The sequence below is a fragment of the Miniopterus schreibersii genome (assembly GCF_964146895.1).
Source record: "Miniopterus schreibersii genome assembly, chromosome: 7".
Classification (NCBI taxonomy): Eukaryota; Metazoa; Chordata; class Mammalia; order Chiroptera; family Miniopteridae; genus Miniopterus; species Miniopterus schreibersii.
This window is the reverse complement of record NC_138108.1, coordinates 21,803,989-21,822,574: the sequence shown is the minus strand read 5'-3', so window position 1 is coordinate 21,822,574 and position 18,586 is coordinate 21,803,989. Positions and strand designations below refer to the sequence as shown.

The 18,586-nt window shown below is 34.4% G+C and overlaps 1 protein-coding gene across 1 annotated transcript in view; it reads left to right on the top strand.

Annotated features, from left to right (window-relative positions):
- NBEAL1 (neurobeachin like 1) overlaps window positions 1-18,586 on the top strand; it is a 114,957-nt gene that overhangs the window by 81,675 nt on the left and 14,696 nt on the right. Inside the window, exons 41-47 of the mRNA XM_081143492.1 lie at window positions 270-394; window positions 3,427-3,567; window positions 6,989-7,119; window positions 9,620-9,729; window positions 13,795-13,912; window positions 14,970-15,067; window positions 17,222-17,338. Coding sequence (XP_080999618.1) covers window positions 270-394; window positions 3,427-3,567; window positions 6,989-7,119; window positions 9,620-9,729; window positions 13,795-13,912; window positions 14,970-15,067; window positions 17,222-17,338 — 840 coding nt within the window. The remainder of the gene's footprint in view (window positions 1-269; window positions 395-3,426; window positions 3,568-6,988; window positions 7,120-9,619; window positions 9,730-13,794; window positions 13,913-14,969; window positions 15,068-17,221; window positions 17,339-18,586) is intronic.

The following is an 18,586-nucleotide window of genomic DNA, read 5'->3' as shown; positions in this document are numbered from 1 at the left end:
TTTATACCCTCCTATTTTCAAGAAATATAAACATGAAAAATAATGAAAAAATAAGTGTCATTTTTTCTTTTGCGTTATTGAAAACATTCCAGTGGAATCATAGGAAATAATGCTTCTGGTTATTGAAATAAAGATGAATAAACATTTGCAACAGGGAAAATAATTTTAAAGACTATTCTTTTTTGTCTTTAGATAAGCATTTGATGTTAGATATGAGGATAGTAGCTTCTCTAGGAAGGGATGTCTAAATTGTAAATTGTGTCTCTTAGTTCCCCTGGATTTTACAAGATTATACTTCAGAAGAGTTGGACTTCAATAACCCATCTGTATTTCGAGATCTTTCTAAACCAATTGGGGTAGTTAATGATAAAAATGCCAAAGCCACGAGAGAAAAGTAAGTGCCTTTTATCATTTTGAAATATACCTATCACTTGTTTGAATTTGTGTTTATTTCTTTGGTTAACGAAGTGTTACTCTATTTTTATTTATTAATTTATTTTGTTAATCCTTACCCAAGGATAATTTTTTCCATTGATTTTTAGAGAGAGTGGAGGGAGGGGGGAATCGAGGGGAGAGGGAGGGAGAGAGGGCAATGAGAGAGAGAGAAACATGGATGTGAAAGAGATACTTCAGCCCGGCTGGGTGTGGCTCAGCATTGATCGTCGACCTGGGATCCAGGCGATAGGGGTTCGATTCCCGGTCAGGGCACATGCCCGGGTGGCGGGCTTGATCCCCAGTCGGGGATGTGCAGGAGGCAGCTGATCAATGACTCATCATTGATGCTTCTATCTCTCTCTCTCCCTCTCCTTTCCTCTCTCTGAAATCAGTAAAGATATATTTTAAAAAAAAGAGAGATACTTCAATTGGTTGCCTTCCTCTTGAACCCCAGTGGGCCAGAATCAAACCTGCAACCCAGGTACCTGCCCTTGCTCAGGAATTGAACCTGCAACCCTTCGGTGTGCAGGCCTATGCCCTAATCACTGAGCCACACTGGTCAGGGCAACTGTTACTCTATTTTATTTTATTTTTAAAAAAATATATCTTTATTGATTTCAGAGAGAGGAAAGGAGAGGGAGAGAGAGAGATAGAAACATCAATGATGAGAGAGCCATTGATCGAGCCCGCAACCCGGGCATGTGCCCTGACCGGGAATCGAACCCCGATCGCCTGGATCCTAGGTCGACGCTCAACCGCTGAGCCACGCCCGGCCAGGCTGTTACTCTATTTAAATGCACAACCACCCTGACCGGTTTTGCTCAGTGGTTAGAGTGTCAGCTCATGGACTGAAAGGTCGAGGGTTCTATTCTCTGTCAAGGGCTTATACTTCTGTTGCAGGTTCCTCACCCTGATATGGGCGTGTGCGGGAGGCAACCAATCGATGTATCTCTCTCACATTGATGTTTCTCTCCCCCTCCCTTCCACTCTTTCTAGAAATTGATGGAGAATCTGTCCTCGGGTGAAGATTAAAATAAATAAATGCACAACTACTTTTGATAATCAGTCTGATAATTCCTTCACTAAGTTTTCTTGAAAATGTATTGGTTGTCCTTTAAGTATCTTAACTTCTTTGCCAGATTTAAATACATACTGCCTAGAATTTCTTTTCACCTTGTAATAACTATGTTCTAAAGGGTAAAAATTCTTGAAATTTTTCTTCCCAGGTATAGTAGACTTACCCTTCTAATCTAATATGTAAAAATATCCATCTAGGTAATATTTTAGTATGTATAAAATTAATAATACTAACCTGCTATTCACAACTAATGTGAATGAAGAACAATAAAATGTGTGGATATTTTAAAAGTGTCATTTTAATTAGGAAGGGTTTTATAGATTTGTAAATTTATGATCTACCCTGTAAATGTATCACAATTTTTTTTTCAAGGCCACCTGCAGACAAATAAAGGAATAATTTTCACTTTCCTTTTTCTCCATGTGAACTTGTGGATAACTAGTCAGTTATGACTTTTAATAATGACAAATAACTGTTTTGCCAACAAACTTAGTTGTAGATTTATTTGGGAGTAGGTGGTACATTATTCTTTCTTTTTTTTTTTTTTTTTGCAAATCTACCTCAGGACCTTTTGGATAATATTTTATTTGATTTACTAGTGGAATTTGACTGTATATGTATTACCTCACTGCCATTAGTCAAACATTTTTTTCTGACAGTAATAAAACGTTTATTTTTAACACTGCCACAGGAAATACTTATCATATAAAAAACTTATTGATAATCAAACATATAAGTTATTTCAAATTTCAATAGTATATTTTTTTGCGTAGATAAAAATGACTTTGACCTGAAAACTTTTTTTTATTCCCCTGAATATTAGTGATTTCACTTTTTAAAAACTGGCTTCAGCTTGAGGAGCTGATTAGTATTTGGGTTTAAAAATTTCAGTGGTTATTTCTTCAAAAAAACTGTTCATTCGTATTCAAATTTTATATCCAGTAATTCAGATGTCACCATTCAAACCATTCAAAACAATTACACCTATAAGTATCAGCGATAGTGCTTGCAGAATCACTACATGTCCTTCTATAATGATGTGGTTGAGGCCTTCCTCCTATCCACTATCCTTCATCTTTTTCTTTTAGATTTTTAGGCATGCATTTCCACAATTCTTGACTGATTCTCTGTTTATTTCTTCTATTACCTTAGCCACAATAGAATGTCTAAATATCTAAAAGTAATAAATAGTTATAAATTGTCATATATTCATATATGTACCTGTTATAAATACCACACACCTATTAAAAATAGACTAATCATTTGGAAAGATGTTAAAACTGTTAAGTGATAGTAGGTTGTAACAATATATTACGTATAGCACTTTTTTGTTAAAATAGTTGTGCGTTAATTTATACATTAAGAATTTACTGATATTCACAAAAATGTTAATAGTTGATTTTAAGGGTTGGGTTTTTTTGTTTGTTCTCTTTGTTTTCTAATTTATCTACAGTGAACATGTATTATTGCATAATATATAGAACTGTTCCAGAATCCATTATTAGTGATATTTCATTGTTCAGGAAAAAGTATTACTGAATAAAAAAAATTTTTCATTTATTAACATGGTATGATCATATGGTTACATGCATACATTCTGAAACATATTAATAAGGACTTTTTAAAAAAATATATATCTATTGATTTCAGAGAGAGGAAAGGAGAGGGAGAGAGAGAGATAGAAACATCAATGATGAGAGTCATTGATTGAGTCCACAAGCCGGGCATGTGCCCTGACCAGGAATCGAACCCTGATCGCCTGGATCCCAGGTCGATGCTCAACTGCTGAGCCACACTCGGCCGGGCAATAAGGACTTCTTAAAAACTGTTTTCAACAATGCAATACAAGTATTGTATGTCCTCCTAATTTAATTTTACTGTTATGGTTACAAAACTTTAGTTTCTTTTTTCAGATATGAAAATTTTGAGGATCCTTTGGGAACTATTGATAAATTTCATTATGGTACTCACTATTCAAATTCTGCCGGGGTTATGCACTATCTTATTCGGACAGAACCATTCACTACCCTCCACATCCAGCTTCAAAGTGGAAGGTATGTTTTGTGTAAATGTACTATTTTCTTAAGACTGTGTATTATTGTTAAAAACTCTTTGCCTTCATGTCATGTACTGTATAACAGGGCCACATCTTTTTCATTCTCCTCTATTAGGTTTTGATTTGTGTAGCCTCATAGCCAAACTAGTTTGAGAATGAGTCACTCAAATTGATTTACACAAATGACTTTTTAAAAAAATGTCTTTATTGATTTCAGAGAGAGGAAGGGAGAGGGAGAGAGAGGTAGAGACATCAATGATGAGAGAGTCACTGATGGGCGTCCTCCTGCATGCCCCTCACCAGGGATCAAGCCTGCAACCCAGGCATGTGCCCTGACCAGGAATTGAACCTTGATCTCCTGGATCCTAGGCCAACGCTCAATCGCTGAGCCACTCTTGGCGGGGCCACAAATGACTTTTTTAAAAAAATATGTCTTTGTTGATTTCAGAGAGAGGAAGGGAGAGGGAGAGAGAGAGAGATAGAAACATCAGTGATGAGAGAGTCATTGATTGGCTGCCTCCTGCATGCCCCCTACTGGAATTGAGCTGGAAACCCTGGCGTGGGCCTGACCTAGAATTGAACCTTGATCTCCTAGATCATAGGTTGATGCTCAACTGCTGAGCGATGCTGGCCAGGCCACGAATGACTTTTAGGGAGAATTGCTTTTTTTTTACTGTCACCTAGTGTACCTTTGTGATTCTTAACTGGTTTTAGCAACAACCCACCATAGATTTAGAGTTAGAACTGATTTAGAGCTAGATCCAAGACATCTACCAGAGATTCAGACCTAACCAATGCCTGTGTAGTTCTCCTAAAAATATTTATTAATCAAGAAGAATAAAAAGGAGGAGGACTGAGGGGCTCTTAGGAGCAGCTCAGACAGGTCTGTGATGCCACTATATCATATTACCTATCACTTTTGAAACTTATCTATGATACACATTTTCCTAATGATCCTAAAGGAACAAGCTTCTTCATGAATCTTCAGTTCCTCAGTGTGTCCTCCAGGTAGTTCTCTACTGATCTACACTTTGGCTCCATGTTGCCTTATTCTTTAACATTGCCGTTTGCCTTTCCTACCCAATTAAGAGCTATGTAAACATTGCCTATTGTACTGTCTTTACATGTAGCTTTTATTTCTCAAAATTAGTGCGGGTCTCTTAGTCCCTGTTTTACTACATTAAACCTTGGCTTTCAAGAAGAGCGACTCTGTCCTCAAGATCACTACACATCTCCAAATGTTACATTTACCATGATAGCAAGTAATTTTCCCACCAGTAAAATATAACCTTTTTTTTTCAGCTTTTAATTTCATGAATAATTTTTTACAAAGCTTCAAAAATAGATTCTGTTTGTGCTTCAAAGAACATTATTAAGAAAGTGAAAAGACAGCCCATTCAGTGGGAGAAAAATTTCATAAATTGTATATTTGATAAGGGACTTGTAACTAGAATATATAGAGAACCCTTACAACACAATAATAAAAAGACAAATGACTCAATTTACTACTGGACACAAAGGATTGGAATGGACATTTTCCCAAAGAAGATATGCAACTGTCCAGTAAACATATGAAAAGATGCACAATATCATCAGTTACCAGGGAAATTGAAATCAAAACCAAATTGAGATGCCACAAGGATGGCTATAATCAAGACAGATGATGCCTAGTGTCAGTGAGCATGCTGAGAAATTGGAACCCTTATGTACTACTGATGGGAATGTAAAATGATGCAGTCCCAGTGGAAAACAGTTGGACAGTTCTTCAAAGGGTTAAACATAGAATTGCCACATGACAGCAATTCCACTCCTAAGCATATACCCAAGATAATTGAAAACATATGTTCATGCAAAAACTTGTACACAAATGTACATATCAACATTATTTACAGTGGCGAAAAATGGAGACACCCAAATGTCTGTCACCGATAAAGGAATAAATAAAATGTGGTATAGCCATAAATGGAATATTATTTGGCCATTAGTGAATAAAAGGAATGAAAGCTTGATGCATGCTATGACATGGATGAACCATGAAAACAGTATGCTAAATAGGCCAGGCATAAAGGCCATGTCTTGTATGATTTATATGAGATGTCTAAAGTAGGCAAATTCATAGAGACAGAAAGTAGATTAGTGGGTAGAGGTAGGGTGAATGAAGAATGACTGCTAATAGATACAGGCTTTCTTTTTGGAGTGATGAAAATGTTCTAAAATTGATTGTGGTGGTGATGCACAGCTCTGAATATACTAAAAACCATAAATCGTTGAATTTTCTACTTATAATGAACATGAATTATATCTATGTTAATTACATCTCAATAAAGCTGTTCTCTCCCAACAAACAAAAAGATTCTACTTTTAAAGCTGTACCTCTCCTTGAGTTTGGATACATCATCATTAGACTGTATTAATGACCCAGTCATTGACGGTAATTAAATTCAGAGTTCTCCTAAGTTTAGCTTAGCCTCAAACCAAGATTCCTAGGCATAAAAAGAGTCAATTTAGTTATCAGTGTCACTTAGTAAGTCATTACTTAATTACTCCAGGAAAATAATATTAATGTTGATGAAACAAAAGGAGTTTACACTTTTTGTGATTAGAGAAAGCATAATAAAATTGCAGCATGACCACTTGAGCTTCTTTCAACTTTAAAATAAGGTAATAGTATATGCAAGGACTGTTTCCCTAAATCACCCTCTGGTTTTTAGTAGAAGAGTTTGTAAGTATATTTATGTATCAAGGGTTAAGTCAGCAGCATTCTTATAGATTTGTTAACCACTTATATTAACACTATAATAATTTGATATTTAAACTCTGTGATTTAAAATTATCCAAATAACATTCACTTTCTATAATAAATTTTACTCAGCAGAAATTGTGCCATTTTTCAAAGGGATTAAGAAGTACAAATGGGTAGTTACATAATAGACATGGGGATGTAAAGTACAGCAAATATAGTCTGTGATGTTGTGGTGACTATGTATGGTGCCTGGTGGGTGCTGGGATCACAGGAGGAGCATTTTGTAAGGTATGATTGTCTGACCACTAAGCTGTACACCTGAAACTGGTACAAAATAGTATTGAATGTAAACTGTAATTGGAAAAAAAAATTGTGCTGTTTTTTAAGGTGTCTTAGGTTTATATTTAATTAAAAATTTTCTCCAATGTGATTTGGTTTTCAACTATTTTAACTAAGATGATACTAGTGATTAAAATGATAGTATTTAGTTCCTGACAACAGAGTATGAAAGATAGTCATACGAAGGAGAGCAAATTGTGTTTTTAGGCATTAAGGAGAAATATTAAGAAAAGAGAAACTAATCATTAGGAAGCTTAAAGGGAGTTTAAAGGTTTGTTTCATGCCTGTTGTTGCTCTCATCCAGTATTCACCTTTCTCTTTCAATCTCCACATGCAGGTTTGATTGTGCAGATCGACAATTCCATTCCATCCCTGCTACCTGGCAGGCTCTCATGGACAATCCCAATGATGTGAAGGAACTTATTCCTGAATTCTTCTATTTTCCAGAGTTTTTGGAAAATCAAAATCGTAAGAAATAGGAGATTAAAAATTTTACTAAACAGGTCCCAGTGGAGGACCCTTAAAAATATCTTTCAGAACGTTTTCGTGATGTCCTATAGAGTATTTAAGATTCCTTCTGCCTGTGTATTATTCAGTAACAGGCTTACTGATGCTCAGGCACTTGTCTTACTTTCCAGGGAAGTGCTACAATGAAGTAAGGTAAATGAGTAAAATTTGAATTGATAAAAGAATTTGTCAGAGCACAGTGTTTACTAGAAAAGCAAAAATGACCATATGCAATTTTAGCCATATTGCAACTTAGGTTAAAAGCATTTGAGGATTTAGACCAGGGATCAGCAAACTACAGTCCATAGGCTAAATCCATGGGCAAATTTATGTGTTTATAAATAAAATTTTGTTGGAACATGGCCGGCCAACCAACTCATTTACATGCACATTGTGGCTGCTTCCACAGTAAAACAGCAGATTTGAGTAGTTGCAACAGAGGCCATAGGGATCACAAAGCCAGAAATATTTATTATTTGACCCTTTATTTAAAAAGTTTGCTGACTTCTGATTTAGAGGAGAAGACAGGAGGTAAACTGAAAATAATGACAGCATTAGTTATCACAATTTTTGAAAAATCACATTATGTTTTTGAAGGAGAGTATCATGGAGCTAAATACAGTCTTTAAAAATATCCAAATACTTTTTCTATGAGGTAGTTTTAGATTTAGTCTAAGCACAAATAAGGAAATGGGCAAGATTGTTACTACTGGTGTTCTTTAGGGAAATTTCACAGTGTCAAAGGACCATTACCAACTTCTTTTTCCTCCCCTAGCATGTAATGTTAATGTTTGACCTTTACTTGCTCAGTCGAATTATTTGTCAGGCCAGGGAGAGCATATTCAGGGCTTCATGTCCTTTAGCCATGCATGCTGGGACAGGCTATTAGCAGGGAATCTGATTCTCAGAGTAGGCAGTTAGAATTCGTCCCTTTCAGAAAGTCAAGTGAATCTGTTGACTGAGTCTGATCCTAAACTCTTAGTCGGTCATAGAACTGGAATCTCCTAAAGCAGGTTATCTGGGATAGGTGGGATGAACATATTAAATTTGGATGCAGATTTTAAGGTACTCTTAGCTTGACAATTTCTGACATTCACCAGAGCCAGTTGCTGTCTTGCATTACTGTCCTGGTGGCCTTCATTTCTGTGCATTCATTGCCTCTTTGTTTGAAATGAGCTAGGTGGGAGAAAGCAAAGTATATTAGTTAGAATGCCAACAAATATTAATATCAGTATTATGTTAGTAAAACAGATACTGATTTAAACAACTTATAATTGTGTGAGCAAGAAAATTTTAATACTTTCCTTCATAAAAAACCCTGAGGTATGATAGTTTCAGGTGGCTTAACAATATCATCCAAGCCAAGTTCTTTCTGTTTTTTCACTCTGCTATTCTCAGTGTTTTGGCTTTGTCCTCGGCTAGTGCCTGTCATGGTTACAAATGATTAAAGCAGTTCTAGGTATCATAAGCAGATATAATTGTGTTTTAGAAAGAAGTGAGAATGTTAATTGTGTCATTTCTTAAGAGTGAGAAACCCTTTTTTATAACTTACCCTCATTCTCCAGAGCTGGGTCATATGCCAACTCCTACACCAGTCACCTGCAACAGGCATGAATTACAGGGCAGGAATGGGCAACTTAATAAAATCAAGGTTCTTCTACAAAACAAGGAATGACTATCAGGTGGCCAACAAACAATATCTGCTCTACAGTCGTTGGGATAACAAAACTGCAGACCCTATGTGTCCTGTCATCCTATGACATTAAACCCCTCTCCTACTTTGAGATACACTGATATTTTAAGGCAGCTTCTTTTATGAAGGTCTTTTGTAGTAACACTTTTCCCTTCCCACACTGTATGAGCAAGATAATCTCATTTTGGGCTTCTAACTATATGAGCAAATCTTTATGATGTCAGTATCTACTTAGAGTAGTGGTATATAAATATATTTTTCTTTCATAAAACAAGTATAAATCTTGAGTTTAAGGTAAGGGTTAAACCAAGATCTATAAGGAGTTATATTTTGTAAATTAACCATTAGAGGGAGTGTGTTAATTATTTTTAAATTTAAGAATACTTAATCTTGCATTTTGTTCAGATTAAGGTTTTGGTTGGTCAAAGCTATAAGTTTTCCTCAACAAAAAAATTGTTATTAATTGTTGATTAATTAAAAATTAATTCCCTCAAAATTAATTTTTATTAATCTGATTTACCTTGTAATAACTAATTTAAAACGTTTTTATTTTCATTTACTTTTTAAATTGATAAATACATTCCAATAGATAAGAATTATTTTTACCTGTTCAGTAAATTTAGATCGAGAACTTGATTTTCACCTTTCACTCTTAATTAAAGAAGAAAAAAGCCTTCAGTTTTGCTAAGGAATGTGCCCTCCTATTTGTTTTACTTGATTTATTTAAATCTAAAATGACTCAATATGTTTGTCTTTTACATGTCTTAGAATTTAACTTGGGTCATCTACAAGCCTCCAAAGAACGAGTAAATGATGTCATTCTCCCCAAATGGGCTAAGTCAGCTGAAGATTTCATCCGTAAACATAGGAAAGCTCTGGTAAGATTTTCATGTTTCATTGTTAGAGAGATTAGTAAGATAAAGATGTATGTGTTTTTCAGAGGATGGAAATAAGTATATCTGACTGTTAATTATTTTTCTAGATTAATTTGTAATCTATTATATATGATGTTTTAGAAGTATAATATAGTAATTTATTCCAAGATTATGAATCTTCTGATATAGTGAAAGTATAGTAAAGTCCCATGGATATATAGCAAAAATAAATCCAGTTCTATAAGGTATCTGCCAGTTGTATGTGAAACTATTTTAATCACCAGGCTGGGTATAGTTTGGTGTTTTATAGTTCCCACATTTGTTTCAAATCTAATATAAGGATCAGTACGCGTTTGTTTTCTCTAAAGGATTTCTATAAGTTTTTACTAAGATAGCTAGATCCTAAAATGCCACTTTAAAAAATATTACTAGTTTTTTAAAAAATATATCTTTATTCATTTCAGAGACAGGAAAGGAGAAGGAGAGGGAGGGAGAGAGATAGAAACATCAATGATGAGAGAGTCATTGATCGGCTGCTTCCTGCATGCCCCTGACTGGGGATCAAGCCCGCAACCCAGGCATGTTCCCTGACCTGGAATCAAACCCCGATCACCTGGATCCTAGGTCGACGTTCAACCGCTGAGCCACACCCTGCTGGGTAGTAATACTAGTTTTTAGCTATATTTTCAGTTTGGAATCAAAGGACTAGTGAGAATTAGGTTAATGTTGATATTTTATTATTATCTTGCAGGTGATGTGGTTTCCCCCCCACCCAAATAGCCCACTTAGTTCTCTATTTAAACTGAAATGTTGGCAGACACTAAAACTAATTAGGCCAATACTTGGAAACATTCCTTGTCATTAGTGTATAGCTTGTTAAATTTATGATACTCAGTATTAGATTATAATAATTGTAAGCAATAACCCTATGTATGAGTAAGTCAACTCTGAAAAACAATGTTTCTTATAGCAGCTTCTCAGATACTTTCCTCTGTATTATCTGTGACACTCAGTAGGGGTCCAGGATTTCAGGAAAGCACGCTCCTTATTAAGGTGTTAGAAGTTTGTGTTTCACTTACGTATTTCTGTGAAGCAAACTATTCCAAAATGTAGTGGCTTTATTTTATTTTATTTTATTTTATTTTATTTTATTTTATTTTATTTTATTTTATTTTATTTTATTATTTTTAATATATCTTTATTGATTTCAGAGAGAGGAAAGGAGAGGGAGAGAGAGAGATAGAAACATCAATGATGAGAGAGTCATTGATCGGCTGCAGCCCACAACCCAGGCATGTGCCCTGACCGGGAATCGAACCCTGATCACCTGGATCCTAGGTCGACGCTCAACCGCTGAGCCACGCCCGGCCTGGCAGTGGCTTTAAACTATAGCCATTTTATTATCTCTCGGTTCTCTGAGTTGACTGGTCTCAATTGGGTAATTCTCCTGGTCTTGCTTGGAGTTCTCATGCACTTGGAGTCATACGATAGCTAAGGCTAGAGTCATGTAGGCTTCATGGAGACACTGGACTTTTCTCTCTCTCCATGTAGTCTCGGGATATCTCCTCTTCATGTGGTCTCTCTACCTGGGTAGCCAGACTTCTTACATGGCAGCTCAGGGCTCCCCTGAGTACAAAAGTGGAAGCAGCCACATTTTCTCATGGCTTAAGGCTGTGAGCTGTCACAGCATCAGTTTTGCTACCTTGTAATGGTTAAACAGTAACAGAAGCAGAGCAGATACAAAAGGAGGGAAAGTAAATTCCACCTCCCAATGGTGAAAGTGAGAAAGAATTTGCAACCATCTTAAATCTACCACACAAAGTCTGCCCTCTGGCCATAAATTATTCACATTTCCCCAACATGCAAATTAAACATGTTTCTTCTCAAGACCCTCCCAGAGTGTCATCTGTGTAAGACAAGGATTTTTAAACCTTTTCCAGAAAGGACAATATAATAAATATTTTCATTGGCTGTAAGGTCTGTTTCAAAATTCTACCATTGTAGTGCAAAATAAATGGGTGTGGTTGTGTTGGACCAATCTACCAATCTGGCAGATAGTAAGATTTGGCACACAAACAGTAATTTGCTGATCCTTGCATTAAGACGTGAGGCCTAAAGTCCAGAATCATCTTATTCATCTAAATGTGTGGATGAAACTGCTCAGATCTGTCTCCTCTTGGATCAGGAGACTGAATTAAAGAAGTAAGTTACCCTCCCCCACATAACAACAGTGGTGTGACAAGGGCAGAACTGTAATAGACATTCTTATTGAAAAGGGAGAGAAAACAAGAGGCACCTAGCAGTAACTGGTTTATAACAATTCAGAATTCTAGCAGGAACATGCTCTCAGTGCCTTTATTAGGATCCAGTGCTGTTCTCTAAGAGTGGTTCTCCATGGCTCTTTTGTTCTACTCTTGAGGTCTTGAAACCACTCCCACCCAATCATTCTTTCTTTTCCATTAAAAAAATAACATTGTTTACATGAGTATCTTTGTCAGCTTCTTTCTTAACCATAGTAGCTTAGAAGCCAAAGGTCTGTCTACTTTTTTGAACAGTTTCTATCTTTCAGGCTGAACTAGTACAGTTTCTTTTAAAATTGTATGGGTTTCTTATGTATCAACTCTATTAGATGAAAATCTTCCAAATTACTTTACAAAACAGCCCCTTATCTCCTTTGGGTGAGTGGGAGGCTACTGTGGGAAAATGCCCTTAATATTCTAGTTAAAAAAACAAAATTCAGCTCAGTAAATTTGAAGATTTAATTGGCTTTATTCAGTAATTCATTATTTGGGCAGCATCTCTTCTACCATATAGAAAGGAACTCCCAGATGCTGTACAAAATGGAAGACTTCTATAGGCAGAAGGGGGCAGAAAAAGGAAGTCTAACATAGAATGAATTGTTTCAGGCAGGCCAGCTTTCTATGGGGGAAAGGCAAGGGTCTGTCATGCAAATTTCTCACTAGTGCTGATCAGGTAATTCCAGATTGAATTTTTTAAAGCTAATATTCCTGGAATAGGCTGAAATTGCAATGAGATTAGATATTAAGTTGTGGTTTGCACAAGTGACTCCATTTTTAGATTGTTGTCTCTCTTTTTCTTTAAGATTTTTAAGATGCTTTATATTATCTTGAGTGTCTCTATGAGGGAAAAGCTCTTAACAGTTTGTTTGATAGCCATACTCCTGAACTAAGCTTTTGCCTGAGGCCATATTTTACTGGTGACACTGATTTGATCATTGATTTAGGCCATTTGTCACTTTGGGAATCTTTACTCTCTAGTGGTCCTGGGAATGAGAAATAATTTTATTTTGAACCCAGCAAGACCGGGATCCTTTATATATATTTTTGTAATTATGCTTAAAACTGAACAGTGTTGTTGTTTTTCCAACTCATCCTACTCCTCCCACACTTTATCACAGGCAGCTAAGAGAAGCCAGTTAGCACTTAAAAACATTCTGCCTGGAAATCTCCATCCCCAGATCCATGAATTCATTATTTACCCTTTCTATTTTTCATGTAACTAAACATTGAGTCCCCATTTCTCCTGTCTTCAGTAATAATTTCCTTACTGTCTGTATCTTGCAAACTCCAGGAGATCCTTCAAGCCTCTGCCTGCCACTCAGTCCACCTTTTGGTGGGATGGGGTGGAGGGAATTATATACAGAATCTTTCATTTACTCCATCGTGATTTTATTATTTCTTTGAATTGAATTTCTAGACAACTATTTCAATAGAAATTTTACAGCAAAGATGCATTCCAGAGCTATCATTAATTTTTTGTTAATATTTAGGCTATTAGAAGATGTGTTATTTTTTTCACCATTAGTTGGGAGATATATATGTAGTAAATATTAATAAATACAGTGTCTACATTGTACAAGATAGAATATAGTCAATATATGTAGTAGATGATAAGTAATTGTTTAATATCAATTTGGAGATAATTTTATTTACAGTGGTAAGATTTTGTGTAGAAATGCTTAATTTCCTCTTTTATAAAGGACCCATCTTTACATTGTAGTTGGAAGGTATCTCTATATTAAGTATTACTTATTTATTCTTTTTCTAGGAGTCTGAATATGTTTCTGCTCATCTTCATGAATGGATAGATTTGATTTTTGGCTATAAACAGAGGGGGCCAGCTGCAGTGGAAGCACTCAATGTTTTCTATTACTGTAGTTATGAAGGTATAAGCCTATGTGTTTTTTCTCTTGCATTGTAGTGATAGAAAGTATTATTTGATATGTGTTTATAACATGGTATTTTGGACATAACTATTTAACATGAGAAAAACTACATTAAAATAGTTTTAGTGATCTTTTCTATTTGAGAGATGAGAGATCTATTTTTGTGAAAAATAAGAGTATATTTGCAAAGCTAATTATAAATGTCAGTTATTAGTAGCATAAGGTTTTTATCTCTGGCCATATGTGTCCTATTCAGTCGGGTTCTACATTAAATATTTAGTATTAAATTTTTAGCAGACTTTGGAAGAAAGTCTTTAGAATTACAAATAACAATTCTTTAAATGATAAAGATGACATTCTAATGTTTATTAGCTCAGGATCTAGAACATTTTTGAAGACTTTAAAAGCCATAAGAAGCAGTTCTTTTCTAATCTTTCAGTAGAGCTAATAGTTCTAAAGAATGTGAATAGTATGAAGTTATATGAATTTTAGCAGAGCCCACGAGCCTTTTTGTAACTAGACAGACATGTTTTTCTTCTATAAAAATTCGTAGGGAGGTAGTATACATGATGGTTAGGAGCATAGATTTTGAAATCAGACTGACCTAGTTTGTCCATTTACTAAGCGTGTAACAATTCATATTGGGTATAGCTGGGTATAATCAGTTAACCATAATAGTACCTTCCCCAACATTTATTAATAGCAGTATTTTTGTGTGGTTATTAAACTTGTTTCAACTTGACTATGATGAGGAAAACAATTAGGTATACTATAAGTATAGTTTGTATTTTTCTTAGAGAAACTTTTTTAGACTACCTGTTAAATTTGTTTAAAATATTTTAGTTCTAAACATTGGATAAAATTTATTTTTTACATATTTAATTTTGGTGTTTTACTCTTTTTTAAAACATTACCCCATAAAGTGTTCTTATAAGTTAAAGAATGGAATAATATTTTGATGAAAATATACTAATCAGTCTCTGACATATCATTCAGTTGTGTGGCTTGTTGATTTATTTTCACTCTATAGCGAGTTGACTACTTCTCCTGGTTTTAGGAGCTGTGGATCTGGATGCCTTAACAGATGAGAAGGAAAGAAAAGCCTTAGAAGGAATGATTAATAATTTTGGGCAAACACCTTGTCAACTGTTAAAGGTAAATCATAAAAGTTACTGAGTATATCAGAAGTCTAGAATTTAATTGCTAAGGAATAATAGTGCTACCAGTATTTTCAAGGATTTTAATGATTTAAAACCTTAGTTTAAAATTATTTAAACTAAAGTTAAATTGTCTTTTTGATTACACGCAGTTTTGGATTCATAGAAGTTAATCCAATATTAGATTTCAAAGATGTCTTGATCTTTGTTAGTATATGAATTTAGAAATGAGAAATACACGATACTATACTTTAAAAAAATTTTATTAAATTGATTTTAGAGAGAGGAAGAGAGAGAGAGAGAGACAGACATTGATGTGAGAGAAAAGCATCGATTGGCTGTCTCCCGTACGCTCCCCAACTGGGGATTGAACCCAAACCTGCAACCTGAGTATGTGCCCTGACCAGGAATTGAACCTGCCACCTTTTAGTGTATGGGATGACACTCTAATCAATTGAACCACACTAGCCAGGGCACAATAATATACTACTTGTTAAGTCTGTCTGTATTTATTTTTTTATGCAAGCACAGTGCAAGGTGATTGACTCAACGTTCACAATAAATACCCAATTATTCTCATTTTTCAGGTGATGAAACCAAGCCTCATAGAAAATAATACCTAGCCTACAACACCTTAGAGAAATCAAATACTACTTTTTCTAGTTTACACAACTAGAATGTTACTGGGGCAGGCTTTGAATGTATGACCATCAAACTCCAAATCCTTTCTGCTATGCCATATTTCCTCTGAATTTATAGCTGTAAGCCCCCTTGTTGAACCAGATTACTTTTCCATGTTCTTTGGGCTGTTATTTATAATCCTAATTTTGACAATTTCTGCCTTAGTTGTATATTTATTTGCCTCACTATATTATAAACATGTAAAAGGCAGCAATCGTCTCTTCATCATTTTATATTTTTCTGGCATATAGTATGTGTGCAGTAAATGTTCTTTTAATTGAAATCTCCACAGTAATTATAGCAACAGTATGTCTAAATTCTTAAGTTATAGGTGTACTTCTGTTTTTTCAGTTATCAGACTGAATTTTATAATTGCTATTATTCCTTAGTAACAGTTTAAAACCTCCAACATTGATTTTTACATGATAGTCATATTTAAAGTCAGTGCTTGATTTGTTACCTGCTGATTGAAACAGAAGGCAAAAGTAACAATAAAACAACATTTCATTGGGCTTTGAAATAGATTCTGTAATGTTTTTGCACCATTAATATTTTATCTTTTTTTTTTTAACAAGAGTAGTGCTAATTAGTCTTTATCACTTTAAAAAATGACACAAAAATGAGCCTTTTAGTTAAAGTGAATAATACTTACATGAATAATTGAGAGTTAAATATTGATGTACTTATAACTGCCACAATTATTACCTATAATCTAATACTTTGTGATGGAGATAGAAGAATCCCTTTTAGATAAAATTCTATTCTGCATTTTAACTGTGTCTTTGGAATTTTAACTTGATTTGTCATTTTCTTTTTATTTATAAAGATAATACTGTTCTATGTCTCTGACATTAACATTAAGAAACAGTAATTTATTTGAAAAGAAATGCAGCAATGTCTGTAATTTGATTCTGATAGTATTGACATTTTTATTTTATTTCAGGAATTAAAGATTCACCCATATTACAACTTTTGACTTTTGCATAATGCATTTAATTTTACCAAACATTTATTAAGCATCTACTAAGATACTTTGAGATATTTAAGATACTATTCTAGGTGTTGAAAAACCGTAAATGAATAAGACTTGTTTTCTGACTTTAAGCTACTTATTGCCTAATAGGAAGACAGAGACCATAAAGAAGTATATGTAATCCAACATAGAAAGAAATAAGTGCTGAATAAAATACTAAATAAAGTAATGTGCTCAGGATAATATAAGAGAATAGTTAATTCTGACAGGTATTTAGAAAGATACCAATAAGAAAAACTTTAAATTAGAAGTAAGGTTTCTCTAGAAATGAAGATGGTAGGAACTCTACTGAGGGAATAGTCTGAGCACTGTCCTGGAATTGGCAGTAGTGCATGGTATGTAGTCCATTATAGTTAGGGCCCAGTACGTATGAAGGAATACAGTGAGAGATGTTTTAATATAATTATGAAATTATTTTTCCTTAAAATTATTTTAAAGGAACCACACCCTCCTAGATTATCAGCAGAGGAAGCAGTGCAGAAGCAGACCAAAACTGAGACTTCAGTCCTAAACCTATTTCAGCACCTCCCTGAACTCAAGTCATTTTTTATAGAGGTAATGTCCAAGTTGGTAATGTCAAAGAGTTTTCTCTGTGATTACTGTACACCTCAGTGTTCCTTTTATTCTTCAGTGTAGGGGTGGGTTATAATATTTAATCCAAAATAGTAAATGATTCTGAATTATCTGTTCTTGGATTTTTGGAACAATCTTATTGAAAGCTTTTGTTTGCTATGGAGTGGTAGTCTGAATGGGCTCTTTTGGCTTTCTTTCTTCTATTTCACATTTTCCTGACAAGGAAGAATAAATCATTTTATTTAAATGCTCTTTGTGACAATTGAGATGATGGGTAGAGGGAGTCTAAAATAACACTTAATTATAATATCTGCTCAAGTATAAAATATGGCCCAATAAGTTAGATTGTTAATTGCTAATATCAGGAGTAGTCAGATAAAACAAGATGGTTAATGCTGTAATTGAAAGAGTACCTTCTAATTTAGATGTTTAAATATACATACTGAATTACTTAGAATAATTCAGAATGTGGATATGAAATGCATTTATATCTATGAGTTTGGTTAGGACAGGTAATAGTAATTCTTTTGGCAAAAAAGTTAGAGTAGTTCAGAGATGTACATAGAAAAAGCAATAACTCACATGCAGTACAGCAGAGGTTGGTAAACTTTTTCTTAAAGGGCCACATAGTAAACATTTTGGACTTTGTGGTTCTAAAACAAAATCAAAGTGTGTATGTACATATATATAAGTAACTATTTAAAAATATAAAACCATTCTTAGCTTACAAACTACAAAGCAGGTAGTAGGCTGAATTTGTCCCACAGGCCTAATTTCTCAATTTCTGCATTAGAGAAAGGATCATTGTAGCATGTTTCTTAGGTTCAGTATCATGGGAAATTTTTATAGAATTTCTTGATAATTTACTGTAAAATTTTTTATAGAGTGTATGAATTACAGCTTTAATATAAATATGTTTTCACATGTTTGTGAAAACACTTCAAATTAATTTTTTTGTCACTTTGTTCCTAGATACATGTTTCTTGAGATGTTTATTTAATGTTTAATCATACAAACTCTACAAAGCTGGTTGTTTTCCAAAAGTTTCTCAGTTTCCTGGAACAAATAGAAAAAAAATGCTTAGAAATGATGACTAATTCCTAGGATGTGTTCTGGGTTTCCAAAACCACGCCGGGGTTTGGTGATTTTTCTAGAAGGACTAACAGATTCATCATATAGGTGTATTCACAGCCAAGATTTAGCTCAGTGAGAAGACACAAAGCAACACCA